Source organism: Meriones unguiculatus, chromosome 1, assembly GCF_030254825.1.
Source record: "Meriones unguiculatus strain TT.TT164.6M chromosome 1, Bangor_MerUng_6.1, whole genome shotgun sequence".
NCBI classification, from domain to species: domain Eukaryota; kingdom Metazoa; phylum Chordata; class Mammalia; order Rodentia; family Muridae; genus Meriones; species Meriones unguiculatus.
The window spans coordinates 108,209,254-108,225,566 of record NC_083349.1 but is presented as its reverse complement, the minus strand read 5'-3'; the positions used below and the strand labels follow the sequence as shown (position 1 = coordinate 108,225,566).

Sequence of the window (16,313 nt, the reverse complement as noted above, 5' to 3'; positions counted from 1 at the left end):
AAATTAAAATTATTCCTTTTTATTTTTAGTTTACAGAGAATTTTGAAAATCCGGAGTGTTTGGTGTTATCACTTATTCTGTACTTACTGAGAGTATTTCCTCTTTCCTTTATTGTGCTAATGGAGTGAATTACCTGTGCACATTAGAATAGAATTAGCAGTCAGCGAGCTTAGCATCTGTCTGAAGAAATTAAAGGACTTTCCCTTTGTCTTGGCTCCTTGGGTTTTTACTGCTGTGAAGAAACACCATGATCAAAAAGCAAGTTGAGGAGGAAAGGTTTATTGAGCTTCCACATCCTGTTCATCACCAAAGGAAGACAGGACAGAAATTCAAGCAGAGCAGAAACCTGGAGGCAGGAGCTGATGCAGAGCCCATGGAGGGGTGCTGCTTACTGGCTTGCTCCCCATGGCTTGTTCAGCCTGCTTTCTTATAGAACACAGGACCAGCAGCCCAGGGAATGGCACCACTCACAATGGGCTGGGCCCTCCCCCACCAGTCTCTAATTGAGAAAACCTTACTGCCTTTCTGCTGGGTCTCATGGCGTCATTTCCTCAACTGTGGCTCCTTCCTCTCTGATGACTGTAGCTTGGGTTATGTTGACATAAAACCAGCCAAGTACACTCTTCCTTGTTATCTTTTTTTTGGGACAGGATCTTTATGCAGTCCTGGCTGTCCTGGAACTCAATATGTAGATTAAGCTGGCCTTGAATTTACAGATAGAGATCTATCTCCCTGCCTCTGCTTCTTAACTCTGGGATTAAAGATGTGTGCCACCACACATACCCTCGTTATAGATTAAAAATAGTATTCAAGTCCATCATTGCTACCAGAATCATATCGCAATTTTTAACCTAACTTTTGTCAGAGGAACACCAACCAACATTTCTACTGCATATTCTAAGGTAGAGTTGAAATTTATCATTTATAAATGGAGATATTACATATTCAGTTGGGAATAACAGTCGATGCCACACAAATTAGCAAACACACTTTCTTGAATATTTTAATTTTGTGATGTTTAAAAAAAACATTCCGGAATGAGTCACTTATTTTGGTAATGGTTATTTGGAATTCTGCTCTAGGAATTAAATGCATCATTTTCTAGTAGGTTCTATAAATACCTTGTAGATTTTAGTGATACAGAGAGATACATGTGGTGTATTAAGAAAATAATGTTATCAAGTGGGTAGTCCTATTTCCCTGGAGAACAGTAGAAGAGATTTACTGTAGCATAATTTTGCTGCTTTCTTTTTCTCAATTTTGACTCGTGTTTGCTTTGGAGAGGATGTAGAACTTCACCTTGTTTGGTTTGGTTTAGGTGGTTGTATGTGCAGTAATTGTATTAGAGGCTGAGTCCAGAATTGGTTTTAACACCTTTGCTTGTGCATATTATTTAGGTAGATGTTAAGATGTCAGCCAGTCTGGATGCCATGACCATTTGGAAACCGATTTAGTCTGAGTAAAGTTATTGATGTTCAGTTTAATCCAGAAAAAAAAAAAAAGAAAGACTTCATTCTATAAAATGAAATGTGGTGAATATCAGCTAACAGTTACTCACTGCAGCGTGTGACTCGAGTTATTCACAAGCAATTATTGGTCTTGGAGCCTATTTTATTTCATCGTCACCTGTTACTTAAGGTTGCCAAAGCTGAAGGCTTCCGTCTTAGCGGATGTTAAGTGTTGTTGGTGAAGCACAAACGTCATTATTACAAAAACAGGAAGCTATGTAGGAGAACATGCCAACTGGTAAATTAATAGTCAGGGTAAAGGAAACTGACGCACTGTCAGGGAAGGAACCCTGAATTCATCTATTTTGTTCTTTTTAGGTGGCTTAAAGAACAGAAATGGTCAAAATCGCTACTTTTTTTCAGACAGTATTGAATTAAGTAGGTTTAGCCTTAAGCCAGAAAAAAGCATGTTTTCTTGTATTTTGCATTGTCTTAAAAATGTTGATGTTCTAAAGATTGTGAGATGCCTGCATGGAACTTGATTAATTTGTATTAGTGTTTGGCTGACTGAAGTCTTGAAAAGTACGGTAAAATCGACCATTTTCTCTGTTTATACAGAAAACTTAATTGGAATCATATCTCAATAACTAGGAATAGATAATTTAAAGAGTAGTCATAAAAATTACTTTTTTTAAAACAATTTTTTGGCTTTTCATGAATAATCTGCTAAATGAATCAAGAGTTCCTACATTGTAGACCCTAAGAATCAAGTATCAAGGACTTTATTGTTATTTTTTTATGTCCTTGGTTGTTGTGTATACAGTTCTTTTATGCATTTTTAAGTGATCTTCATTAATGCACATTATAGAACTTCTTATTATTTAGTTAGCATAGAGAGTAATGGATTTTGTTGTAATATTGTCATACTGTGTATTTTTTAACTGAAAAATGACATTTGTGTGTATGTGCTCACATGTCTATGTGGGTGTGGGTGTGAGCAGGCCACAATGCATGTGAAAATTATAGGACAACCTCAGAGAGTTGGAGATCTCCCTCTACTATGTTCAGTCAGGCTGGTAGGCTTTGTGACAAATGACTTTGCTGAGCTATCTTGCCAGCCCTCATACACATATATTGTTATGATTGGTTCTTATCTCCCTTGTCTCCTCTCTCTCCTTGGCAGGCTGGCACATCTAGTCAGCAAAGCTCTTTTCACATTCATCTGAAAGACATGAAGTTGACTAATTTTGCCATTTTCATCCACCTTATAGCCAACTTAACCTTCGTCCTCTTAAGCTTTTTCTTCTTGGGAGTGGTGTAAACTTCCTTTTCTTAGTACCACCATGAGTATTGACACAAGATGGAGGGTGGGTTCTTTTTGAATGTTGTATTCAGACAAAGCATGGCCATCTTCCAGCTGCTTACCAGCAAAGGTCAGCCTCTGCTGAGCAGGACGAATTCCTTCCTTATTCTGGAGCTTGGCCTTTACATTTTCTATTGTGTCCAAGGGTTCAACCTCGAGTGTGATGGTCTTCCCAGTAAGGGTCTTCACAAAAATCTGTATTTTGGCAGAGGCTCCACCGCAGATGGTGGATCTGAAAAGCCCATGTTAAACTTTAAAATACCACATTTCCAGTTTTTGGAGATGAGTTGAAATGGATAAAAGATGAATTTTTGCAGCACAGGTCTTTATTAAAGCTATTCTTTCTTTTGCCATAGCTGTGTTTAGTTTAGATAAGATTTATTGAGCATTGTTCTGGGTAGTAGGGACATTAAGCAAATAGACAGCTCAAATCTGTAGTCTGTTAGCACGTCAATTCCAGTAAGGGAGGAAACAGTAACAGCAAGAGACAAATGCAATAAAGATCAAGAATCCTAGGTGACATGAAGAGAAACAAACAAACAAACAAAGAAACCAAGGTGCTGTGATAAAACAGGTGCTACTTCATAGTAGAAAATCAAGGGAGGCCTCTGGAGGTGATACAATCAAAGTCAGAGTAGCACTGAGGGCCAAGCAACGTCCTGGGAAAAGTAGTCCAAGCAGCAAAGGCATGCAAAGGCGCAAAGGCAAGAAGAGGCTGTTGACCTAAGGGGAATGGTGGGCAATGCAGATTGGCCCCCATGGCCAAGGGCGACAACAGCAAAAGATGACTATAATCAGTAAGCAAGATTGTTCAGGCTCCTACAAGTGATGGCATCTTGAGTTGGTTTTTCCACCAGACACAAAAGAGGATTTCAATAAGAAGAGTCCTATTATTGAACCAACTCTGTGTTTTTAAAGGTCGCTGCCTCTGCAGCATAGAACAGAGACTGTGGGAAATAGAATGAGAAAGTTGGGCATGGCCGCACCAATGGAACCCACCTGGAGTTCCTCCATCGGCTTCCTGTGAGTGTTTTATTCGGTTAAGAGCTCAGGGCTATGTTCATACAGCTGAGGCTCTGACTTGTAAGGTCCTGTGATACCTTATGAAATAAATTTGCATGAAAAGCATAGGCCATTCATTGTCAAGCCCCATGAAGCCATAGATTTATAAACCCCCCCAAATGTTGAGACCTGGCTGACTCACTTATCCCCCTCTTTTGCATTTGCATTTTATCTGAAATCAAGTACCATGCTTTGTGCTTTCCTGCAGATGAATGGTACCATGTGCCAGATCTAGAGACAGCATCGTACCTTTGGAGAAAGAAAGAAAACCATCTGCCACTAGAAAAAGGCCAAAAGTGGGCTCTTTTTTGTATGAACAGAGTGAAAGCTAAGAATCTATGTTTAAAATATGACCATAAAATTCCTCTGTGTTTACAGTTCTTGGCATCAGGGACTAGAGACCTGATTTGGATGATATGTGTGGTTTTAAAAGTCAAGATACGCTTCTTTGTGAGAGGTATTGAAGCACTTGGGTTGTTGTTAGGAGGCATACAAGTTTTCTTGAGAGATACATAATTTGTCTCAGATCAAGGATGGTTTTTTGTCTTGGACTTCATGACTAGGAAAGGCTTTCATTTTGTTCTCTAAGCCTTTATGCATAAAACTACTTTTATTTACTTCATTAAGTGTCATAAATATGTGGGCTTTGCAATTTTGTTCTTAAAAATCTTATTTTTCCTCCCTCTGGATTCCTTAAGCTGTACATCATTGACTCCTGGACCCAACTGTGACCGCTTCAAACTGCACATACCGTATGCTGGAGAGACATTAAAATGTGAGTAATGTTGGCTGTTTTACTCAAAATATAGACCCAGAGCTAATTATTGGAAGTTGTGGTTTAGTTTTTATTTCTGGCTTCTAAGAGCGATTTCTGACACTGCCCACTAGCGGTTACTGTTTTGTTATCTGCTGTCCAGTCTGGGTTCTGTTTGCAGTGAGGCAGCAGCCGGGACTATGTTGCAGTGGGATAGGCCTGCACAGAAGCGCAACAATGCTTCTGTCTTTTTTTCTTGGAGGGAGCTCCAAGAGGCTCATTGCTTTGGGCCTACAAGATGGTTCAGTGGGTAAAGCCACCTCCTGTCAGTCCTGATAACCTGAGTTCGATTCCTGTGCTCAGAGGAAGAAGGAGAGAATGAATCCTGCAGGTTGTCCTCCGATTTCTACATGTGTGCTCTGCCCCCCCCATAAAAATTTTAAAAATGTGAAAAAAGAAAAGTTGCACCCCTTAAAAGACCTACTTAGTAATAGCTTTTTAGGTAGGAATGGTTGATATCTCAACTGTTGTCAAAATCCATTGTCATAAATCTTTCTCTAAGAATCTGGGCATGGGCTACGTGTGTCAGCATACTGTGACCTTTGGAGCAGGGTTAGAAATGCAAATGGCTGCAAGGACCAAGCCAATAATATAAAAGAGAGGAGACCAAGTATGGCAGTTTGGGATGCCCTGTCTCTGAGGAAATTGACTACCTTCTATTGATTCAGAAGGTAGAAGTCAGAAAGTTTTCATCCTTTTTAAAATTAGTTTTAAATGCTGGCTACCTTTCCAAAATTAAGGTCTTGTGTTACTCAGGTAAAATTAATATGTGTGAAGAGTGGGCCAAGTTTCTGTACTGTAGGCTGCCAGTGTTGCCTGAATGGTGTCCGAGGTCATCACTGGGATGCAGGCCAGCACCTGCAACATCTGTCTGTGCTGGATTAGCCCTTCTCTGTCACCAGCACAGCACTGAAGCTCTTGCCTACTGTGAAAGTGATAATAGCTTTGCTTTGTTAGTATGAGTAATTGTACCCAGCATTTTTTTTCCTTAAACCTATTCTTGTGAACAGGGTATTAAAGATCTATTTGTTAAAAAGAGGAATAAAAAATGTGAGTATTAAAGATCAGAATGGGGGATGAAGGAGATGGTGCAGGCCATAAAGTACGTTCAACGTAAAAGGAGCTGAGTTTGATCCCCAGAACCCACACCGAAAAGAACTTGGCAAGGACACGTGCTTATAATCCCAGTGTGGGAACACAGAGACAAGCAGAGCTCTGGGGATTATGGTCACCCAGTTTAGCTTGCTTGGTAAGCTGCAGGACAATGAGGGACCTAGTCTCAGAAAACAAAGTGGATGGTGCCTGAGGAATGATACCTAAAATTGTCCTCTGGCCTCCACAAGCATTTGTGTGTGTGTGCTCGTGTACTTAGACACACACACACACACACACACACACAAACATCGTGATGGGATGGGTGGAATTGGGTGGACAAAGTGTGTTTTTTGACTATTGACTAGGTGTTCTATTATCACTAACCAGCAGCTACCACATCTCAGTATTCTCTAGAACTGCTATTTGTATTAATTTACCAAATGCAGCATGAATGAGAGATTTAGGCAAAGGTGACTTGTTAACCTTGTGTTATTAGACCATTCTCATGAAACCACAAAAGCACAAAATTTTTGCTGTGTGTAGTGATAGTATTAGCTTGCTACTTCTTTTAAGAAAAGAAATTATTAACTAAATTTGAAAGAAATGATCGAAGTTACTCACTTGAATGAAATGGACACAGTATTGAAATCACACTTAAGGAAACAGTGGTCTTCTGTCTCATAGTTTCCCTCCTACTCCTGTTTCTGAGGAAACCATTATGACTTTAAGAAATGGTTCAGTTTAGTTCTTCTGAGGAATCCCATTTCTGTCAGTAATACGCTTTTGCCTGTTCCTGACTGGCCAGTTTTAGATGTTATCTTTTGGCTTCCTGCCCTGATACAGATGCCTCAGTCTGTTTTTCACCAGCCGTCCCCCTTATCGCTCTCTTCCTCTTTAATATAAGTACATCAGTATTATTGATTCCTCTGTTGTTTTCCTTGTAGCTTAAAACTTTGTATTTTTTTTTTTTCCTATGCTGGTGATCAAAATCAGAGCCTTAGAAAGGCTAGAGAAAAGCTTTTCCATGGATCAAATCTGTGTTCCCCCCATGTCCATTTCCCCTAGGGTTACTTTTAAACAGTGCATCATACAATTAAATGAACAGTCCCAAAAACTTGTTGGTAAATGCGTGACTCAGGTTTGTTATCAGCTAGGACAGTCTGTGCAGTAGTGATGAATGCTTCCTTTATCTGGATTCCCATGGACCACAGATAATGTCTTTTGGCTTCACACTTCAGAGGATAAGAACATTAGCCCTTGCTTCTTTCTTTTTTCTCTTGCATCTTCCTGCACTGTTTTTGCTTGTCTTCTATTTTTTTCCTTTGCATTCTCAAGATTAATAATTCGTTGTCTTTAATTGTCTCCAAGGCATTGTTCATAAATTGTTTACAATGGCGCCATGGGCCTGCTTCTGCGTTAATTATCATTAGACTTTACCTTGTTTTGTAGGCATAACTGCTAAAAGTTCTATATATTACTGGAAGATTTCTTAGGAAACAGGCCACCTTGTTAGGTTACTGGAACCCAGGTTCAACTAATATGTACATATTTTGTTCTTTCCTCTTCTACTTCTGCCTTCTCTGTTTCTCTGCCCAACATTTTTTATTATCTCCATTATAATTAGGTATCTTATGTAAGAGCTCTTTCTTCCTCTCTGTTCCTCTTTCCTATGTATTGTTTTTATTTTATGACTGCAGTATCTCTTATAATCATTCAAAGAACAAAAATTAGATCTTAAAAAAAAATACTTTTGGGACCGATGAGATGATTCAGCAGGTAAAGGTGCTTGGTGACAAGAGTAATGACCTGAGTTCAATCCCTGGAACCTAGCTGGTGGAAGGAATGAACTGTTCTAGTTTCCTTTCCATTGCTGTGATAAAATACTCTGACCAAAAGCCCTCCTAGATCAGCTAATAATCAAGCCAGTCCCCTGCAGACGTGCCCGTAGGCCAGTCTGCGCTAGGCAATTCCTCAGTCAGGTTTCCTTTCAGATGACTGTAGGCTGCAATTAAAACTAACCAGAGGGTTGGAGAGATGGCTCAGCAGTTAAGAACACAAACTGTTCTTGTAGAGGACCTAAGCTTAGTCCTTAGAACCCTTGTCAGGCAGCTCACAGCTGTCTGTAATCCAGCTGCATGAGATCTATGCTTTCTTCTGGACTGTGAAGAGACCTGCACTCACATGTACGTACACTTACACACAAGTATAGATGCAATTGAAAATAAAGTAAATCATTAGAACAGCAAGATGAAACAGAGACCAGCTAGCCAGTTTAAGAACTGACTCCTGTGAGTGGTCCTCTGACCTCCAGATGCATGCCTCATGTGCACACAAGTGCACACACACATAAATAAATAAATGTAACAAAAGTAAAAAAATTAAAAAGGTTTTCTTTTTACCTCCATTATTCTAATATCCACAGGGAACATATTTTATATCACCTTTTCTCTTCCTGTTCTAGAATGCTGCAACCCTTTAATACAGTTCCTCATGTTGTGATGACCCCAACCTTAAAATTATTTTTATGCTACCTCATAACTGTAATTTTGTTACTGTTATATATCATAATGTAAATATCTATGTTTTGTAGTGGTCTTTTTTTAGTGTGTACATATGTATTTATTTACTTTACACACATTCATATACAAACATATAAGAATTTGTTAGACTGCTTTACACAGTATACTTGAAATAATAATAACAACAGTTTTTTGCACCCAAGAAGCTGAGTAGCAGATAGTTGCTCAGTTCATGAAGCTGTGAGCCTCAGACATCCCAGTCTGCTGTTAAAAGATTCAAAATTCCACTGGCCTCAGTCCACAGTGGAAGTCTGAAAACTTTTAGGAGGCCATATGAGCAAAAGTTGAATTATTTTTCTTCTCTGTCCCTGTTTATCTGAGCTGCTTGGACAAGGGATCTCTCACATTTAGTGGAGTTTTCCCAAATCAGTTAAGGTAATCATGGCAATTCTCCTTTTGAGCTCTTAAGTGAACCCTGAGAAAGGATCATTAACCCCTAAAGGGCCAAGAGCAGGTTGAGAACTGCTGGTCTATATAGGCTTTCCTCAGTTAAAAGCTGTCATGTATATTTAAGACAGTAGATAACATACTGTTTAGAGCTTCTGGGTAGTTGAGCAGGACTCCCTCTATAGACCAGGCTGGCCTCATACTCAGAGATCCTCCTGCCTCTGCCTGCTGGGATGAAAGGTATGTGCCACCACTGCCTGGATGGATAAATCTTAATACTAAGATCCCAGCCTTAAGCAGTCCACAATCAGATAACAGGAAGAAATTATTGAACATGAAAACTTTATTTATGTGAGTTAATTGAATTAGAGGAATGAGCTTTTTATTCTTTCTGAAATTTTATGTGTGTGCTTCATATATATGTATGTGTTCATGCATGTGGAGATCAGAAGTTGGTATCAGTTGTCTTCTTCAGTTACTCTTTGCCTTTGTTTTTTTTTTTTTTTTTTTTTTTTTTTTTTTGCCTTTGTTTTTTTGAGACTTGCTCTCACTCTGGCTGTCTGGAGACCAGGCTGGCCTTGAACTCACAGAGATCTACCTGCCTCTACCTCTTCATTTCTGAGATCACCATCCAGTTTAGCTTCTTTTTTAACTTATTAAGTTTTTTTTAATTTCTCTTAACCACACCATGCTACCATAGTTTTTGGGAGAAGGCCTCTCTCTGAACTTGTAGTTCACTGATTGGGCTGGGCTGATTGCCAATGAGTCTAGTGATCTGGCCTCTCTGTCAACCCAGTCTGAGATGACAGATGTAGACTGTTACACCTAGCTTCTTATGTGGGTTCTGGTGGTCCATACTCAATTCTTGTGCTTGAAGGGCAAGCCCTTTATTGACTGAGCCATTTCCCAAGCTCCTTCTTTCTGAAATTCTTGACTTTCTCTAGAAAACCATCTGCAGGATGTTGATGATATGCTTAGGTTTAGTGTTGGAACCAGGGTGTGGGTACAGAGGTAGGAGAGTTACTTAGAAGCCTCGGGGAAGATGGTATTGTTCCTTCTAGACTTTGGAAAGGTATAGAGTTTAAGGTGCCATTTTACCTCCTGCATTAAAAGCCTATTCTAACTCTCAAATTTGTATCAAATTTGTAGCCTATTGCTTCAGTCTGGCAGCCAAGACAAAACCTCTAAGTTCAGAGATGAAAATTGTTATTTTATTTAATTTATTTACTTTTTGAGCCATCTTTCTAGCCCTGAGAATTAATTTTTTTAAAGATCTGTTGAAAATGCAATAGACTTATCAAAAATAAATGAAATCAACTACGTAAATTATGGTGTAAGCCTTAGTTTAGAAAATCAAAACTAATGTTCCTTTTGAACATGTACTTCAAGCCTGGTTGAGGAATGGTTTGAGCTCATCACTGAGTTGCTGTGTTCCCACTTGGAAGCATAAATTTGTTGTTGTCAGTGCTTCCAAGAACAAGGTTGTTTTGCTTTATATAATATTCAGGCCATGGCCATTAAGCTTCTTTTCTTTGTAAATTAACTGAAAGCTTTTTCCAAATTAATTCTGTTTATAATATTAAAACAATTAGAATTACCTCTCTCTCTCTCTGTGTGTGCATGTGCTTGCACCTCCTATGGCATATATGTGGAGGTCAGAGTATAGCAACCCTGCAGCGGTGTTCTTTCCTGTCATCATGTGGGTTCTGAGGCCTGAACTTGGGTAGTGTTTCAGTGGCAAGCACCTTTACCCAGCAAGCTTTCTTGCCAGCCCATCTGCTTACAAGCTCTCACAAACCTTCAGGAGGTTTGAGTCGTAGTGGTCTGATAGTGGTAGTAATGTGTGGCAATTACATCTTGCATTAACGTCAATACTTATGGTAGATGCCTTCTAGAAAAAAATCATTTGTGGTAGCCATGAATTTTTAACGAATTGATTTTTTTCCTTCTTAGAGTAAGATTTTGCAGGCCTACACTCTCTTTCTCCCTTTCTCTCTCTCCCTTCCTTCCTCTATTTTAGTTTTTTATTCTTTCTCATAATTTTCTGTTTTGTTTCTTTTTGAGACAAGATCTCACCCTGTAGCCCATTCTGTTCTGGAACCCACTATGTCACTTAGGCTGGTCTTAAGCCCTCAGTGGTTCTCCTACCTCTCTGCCTCTGCAGTGATAGAATTATAGGTATGAGCCACCCAACTTAGATCCGTTTTTTTTTTTAACTTTTAAAATCATTTTAAAATTTTGCTTGACATGTTTTTGGTTTTTGTTTTTTTAATCAATTATTTATTTTTTACATTAATTACATTTTATTTGCTTTTTATTCCAGCTGTAGCTCCCTCCCACCTCCCCTTCCAATCCCACCTTCTCTCGCTCATCTTCTTCCATGCCCCTCTCTAAGTCCACTGAGAGGGGAAGTCCACCTCCTCTTCCATCTGACCCTAGCTTATCAGGTCTCATCAGGACTGGCTGCAGTGTCTTCCTCTGTGGCCTGGCAAGGCTGCTCCTCCCTTGGGTGGGGGGTGTCAAAGAGCCAGCCACTGAGTTCATGTCAGAGACAGTTCCTGTTCCTCTTACTAGGGAACCCACTTGGATACTGAGCTGCCATGGACTACATCTGAGCAGGGGTTCTAGGTTATATCCATGAATGGAGCTTGGTTGGAGTATCAGTCTCAGAAAATGTCTGAGCCCAGATATTTTGGTTCTGTTGCTCTCCTTGTGGAGCTCCTGTACAACCCTGAGACATGCATGTATCAGAATGGTTAAGATAAAAAACTCAAGTGACAACACATGCTGGAGAGGTTGTAGAGAAAGGCGAACCCTCCTCCATTGCTGGTGGGAATGTAAACTTAACATCTTTCTGTAGCATATGTTTGTACTTGAGTAAATTTTGTAACCATGTTTATTATGTAAGAAATATATTGTCAGGGACTATAAGATTTCTTATCAAATCCAACCTTCTACAGCCTGTTCATCTTTAGATTAATTCTCATTAAGTAACTTAAAAATTTAGTATGCCAGCCCAGATGCCCCTCAGTGGAGAAATGGTTACAGAAATTGTGGTATATCTACACAATGGAATATTACTCAGCAATAAAAAACAAGGAAATCATGAAATTTGCAGGTAAATGGTGGGATCTGGAAAAGATCATCCTGAGTGAGCTATCCCAGAAGCAGAAAGATGCACACGGTATATACTCACTCATATAGATATATAATATAGGATAAGCCTACTAAAATCTGTACACCTAAAGAAACTAATCAAGAGGGAGGACTCTTGCTAAAATGCACAATTCCTATCCAGAAAGGCAAAAAGGCTGGACATCAGAAGAAGGAGAAAAGAGGGAAAGTCAGGAGCCTGACACAGAGGACCTCTGAAAGGCTCTGCCCTGCAGACTATCAATGCAGATGCTGAGACTTATGGGCAACCTTTGGGCAGAGTGCAGGGAATCTTAGGAAAGAAGTGGGAAACAGTAAGATCTGGAGAGGACAGGAACTCCACAAGGAGAGCAACAGAACCAAAAAATCTGAGCACAGGGTTCTTTTCTGAGATTGCTATTCCAACCAAGGACTATGCATGGAGATAACCTAAGACCCCTGCACAGATGTAGCCTATGGCAGTTCAGTATCCAAGTGGATTCTGTTGTAATAGGAACAGGGACTGTCTCTGAATGAACTGATTGGCTTGCTCTTTAATTACCTCCCCCTGAGGGGGAAGCAGCATTACCAGGCCACAGAAGAAGACAATGCAGCCACTCCTGATGAGACCTAATTGACTAGGATCAGAAGGAAGGAAAAGAAGACCTCCCCTATCAGTGGACTTGGGGAGGGGCATGCATGCAGAGGGTGGAGGAAGGGAGGGAACCACAGGGGGTATACAAAGTGAATAAAGTATAATTAATAAAGAATTAAAAAAATTAGTTTGCTCAAATATTAATATTTGTGAGTTTCTATAGTTTTATAGTCTTTGGAAAGCAGCTATGACAGCAAACCTAGAAGTTCTTTCCTTTAAAAAATTATGTGTATGAATGTCCTGTTTGCATATATGTCTTTAAACCACGTGCATGCCTGGTACTTACAGAATCCAGAAGTGGGCATTGGCTTCCATGGCACCGGAGTTATAGATGATTGGAAGCTACCCTGTTGGTACTGGGGATCAAGCCTGGGTCTTCTGGAAGAGCAGCCAAACTTTCTCTCTCTCTTTTAAAAACTCTTCTCTCATATATTACATCCTGACCACAGTTTTCCTTCTTCCCCTCTCCCAGTCTCTTCCCTACCTCCCCTCTTCCCTAGATCCACTCCCTCACCTCAGAGAAGAGGAGGCCTCTTAGGGACATCAACCACACACGGCATAAGCAGCTACAATAAGACTAGGTATATACATCACATCAAGGCTGGATGAAGCAGTGTAGTAGGGGGAAAAGGGTACCATAAGTAGGTGAAAGAGTCAAGGACAGCCCCGCTCCCACTGTTAGAATTCCCACAAGAACACAAGCTACTCAGTCATCGCAGAGGACCTAGCTCAGACCTCTGTAGGCTCTCTGATCTAGGCCAGTTGATTCTTTGGGCTATGGTCTCGTGGTGTCCCCAACCCCTCTGGTTCCTCCCATCCTTCCTCCCTCTCCTCCACAGGACTCCCCTAATGTTTGGCTGTTGGATTCTGCATCTGTTCCCATCAGTTGCTAGATGAAGTCTCTCTGGTCTGCTAGGCTCCAGTCCCAGAACACTCTGCAGACAGGACAAACTGTAGCTTGAAGGTTTTGTGCCTGGGTTGGTGTCTCGGTCCCTCCACTTGAGAGCAGCCGGTGTCTTAACTACTGAGCCATCCTTCCCAGCTTAAGCTCTTTGCTTTTTAAGAAATAAACCTAAAATAAAACTTAAGCTTATTGTAAGAAAAGTGAATTAAGAATAGATTTAGATTATACTATATGATAAATAGCAGGTAGATCTTTTCTTTCTCATGTTTTTTTCCTCTTGAGCAAAGGCTAATGACAAACTGAGTGCTTTTTGTGACTTAAATCTTTTGTATAGATAACTTCTTAGATAAAGTTTTTTACCTTAAATTTTATTGAAAACTTCTTGTATGCACTGTAAAATATAATTTTAGCTAAGGCTAAATAAAAGCATTTGGAATTTATAGTAATTTATTTTATAAGTTTAAGCTCAGTGAACAGAACCTGCGCAGCAGAGATGCTCAGTTAGGTACTTGTGGAAGTTGAGGATCGAGTGCATGTACAGACACATGAATTCATGCGTTATCGTGTTCAGATCCGCGCTGGCTCCAGTGTCAGAGAGAATACGGTATTCTGTCACTTGTGTCTGCTTGTACCAGTGGACACTCAGCCTCTACCAGCTATTTACTGTACGAGGAATTCTTAATTGGAGCACTGCCCCTAACAATTCAGAAAAGCAGGAAAACATGCACAGTGCTTTGAGGTTGGAAGTCTGAACCCATTTCATATTTATATATTTTACTCTGTCCCCCGAAGTCATAGTAATGATAATAGGATGCAACTAAAATTTGTATTTTAGAATCTTTTTCATATTAGAAGTCAGTATTTACAGAAATCTGCTTCACCTGTGACCAAAGGGCACTTTGTGCAATTGAAGATAGAAGAAAGAAAGGCAGAGGAGAGGGCACATTTCTATCAGTGGATTCATGAATTGATTCCTAATTGATAACTCACATTCAAAATAATTGAAAAAGGATGCCAGGAGATTACAGTACGTTAGGAATGATGTTATTGTTTCCGCAGTTCTTGTAATGTGAAGAAACAACTGCTGGCTAATGAAAGAGTTGCCAGTTTGTGTAAGAAATTATTGAAAGTTGTCCAAGGACAGAGATATTAATTAAAGAGGAGCCCTTGAATTTGACAGTTGTAGATGACACAAATCATACTTGAACAGGAATAGAAATGTGTTTCTTCAGTGATCAAGATGATTTGACTAAAGTGCATGTTGGAATCTTAATATCCCACTGGTCTGGTAGATGTTTCTGAGCTACAGTTAAATTTATATATGGGCTGGGAATTTATTATAAACATAGACACAACAGTCATTCTGCATAGCGTGCATTTCTAGAAGTAATTATTGGATTTTTTGAGGGAGAGGGAGGGAGAGACAGAGAAAAAGAGATAAAGAGAAAGAAGAAGGTGTGTGTGTGTGTGCCTACGCTGTTTAAACAGAGCAGGGAGAATGCTTCTGCTCATGTATTATTTCCAGTCTCTAGCTGGGTGCCTGGCATTTAAAGTAGCTTAATAAGTGTTTGTGGAATGAACCAATTACATTCTTTCTCTGGATGTAGCAGTGATGAGGTTTGATGAGCGAGTGACAGACCTTAATTCTACAAGCTCTTTGAATCATATTGTTTATGCCACTATGAAGAGAAATTATTGAAATATTGTAAGTTATATTGAGCAAGTCTTGTGACTAGCGAATCAGTTGGTTAACATGCGTTTCAAATTTGAAATTATCTTTTGTTTGAAACTTTTGTATTTCATACCAACAATTTATGTTAATCAGGAACTGTTTGGTTTTAAGAAATCCATTGGAACTAAAATAAACCAAACGATTTTTTATTTGTCTTTATAAGGAAGCAAGTGAATTTTATGGTGCCCAAGGGCAGGGAGGACACCAAGTCCTCACTGGGAGCCAGGGCCTGGAGTGCTGGTAGGCATGATAGTAGCCACTTCCCATCTGTTCCCTTGTGTTTAAGGTATTCTTTTGGTTCTTTATCAACTTTATTCTTTTCCCCAGATCGCTGTAAACATTGGGTAGAATGACTCCCTCCATTAGAGAGGAAGTCATTGATACTACATTCTTGGGAAAGTAGGTCTGGTTGTCAGCTTTGGCTATGTGTTTGAATGTCTACTTTTGATATAAACATGGCCAGGGCTCTCTAGGCTGTTTATTCTCAGTTTGGTTCTAGGTTTTTTTTGTTTGTTTGTTTTCTGGTGTGTGTTTGTGTGAGTGTGTGTATGCATGTGTGTGTATGTTTGTGTGTGTGCATGTGTGTGTTGCATGCCCATGAGTGTGCAGGTGTGCAGACACCCATGAATGTAGCCAGAGGAGGACTTCTGGAGACTTTCTCTGCCACTCCCTCCTTTATTCCCCTGAGACAGGGTCTCTCACAGAACCAGAAGCTCCCCATTTTTCTCTTATAATAGCCATGCATAGCCATGCTGAGCTTTTTACATGGTGCCAGCATCTGAACTCATGTACTTATGCTTTCAGAGCAAATGCTTTTACTCAGGGCTTCTAGGAGCCAGTAAGCACAGGTAAGCATGGTGTGTGAGGAACCCAGAGATGTCCATTACTCTGTTTCTCGTGAAACCATAGACATGCTCATTCTCTGTCTAACAATGGAGCAATACTGTTGTTTATCGTCTGAGAGGAATGATGAATATTTATTAAAGCCATTTGCAACACAGTAGAGAAGCTGTGCCAAAAAATTATCCCGAAGGGTTTCAAGTTGAGATGCTTTCCCTTCAGATAAAAAAGTTTGGAAGAAAACGTGGATTATGATTTGGATAATAAATCTCCCCCATGTCCTCAGAAGTGCAGTGTAAAAT

At 39.8% G+C, this 16,313-nt stretch overlaps 1 protein-coding gene across 1 annotated transcript in view; it reads left to right on the top strand.

Moving 5' to 3' along the window:
• The window catches only part of Babam2 (BRISC and BRCA1 A complex member 2), a 388,471-nt gene that overhangs the window by 29,525 nt on the left and 342,633 nt on the right, over positions 1–16,313 (top strand). The window contains exon 3 of the mRNA XM_060364766.1: positions 4,572–4,648. Within this exon, the coding sequence (XP_060220749.1) occupies positions 4,572–4,648 (77 nt within the window). The remainder of the gene's footprint in view (positions 1–4,571; positions 4,649–16,313) is intronic.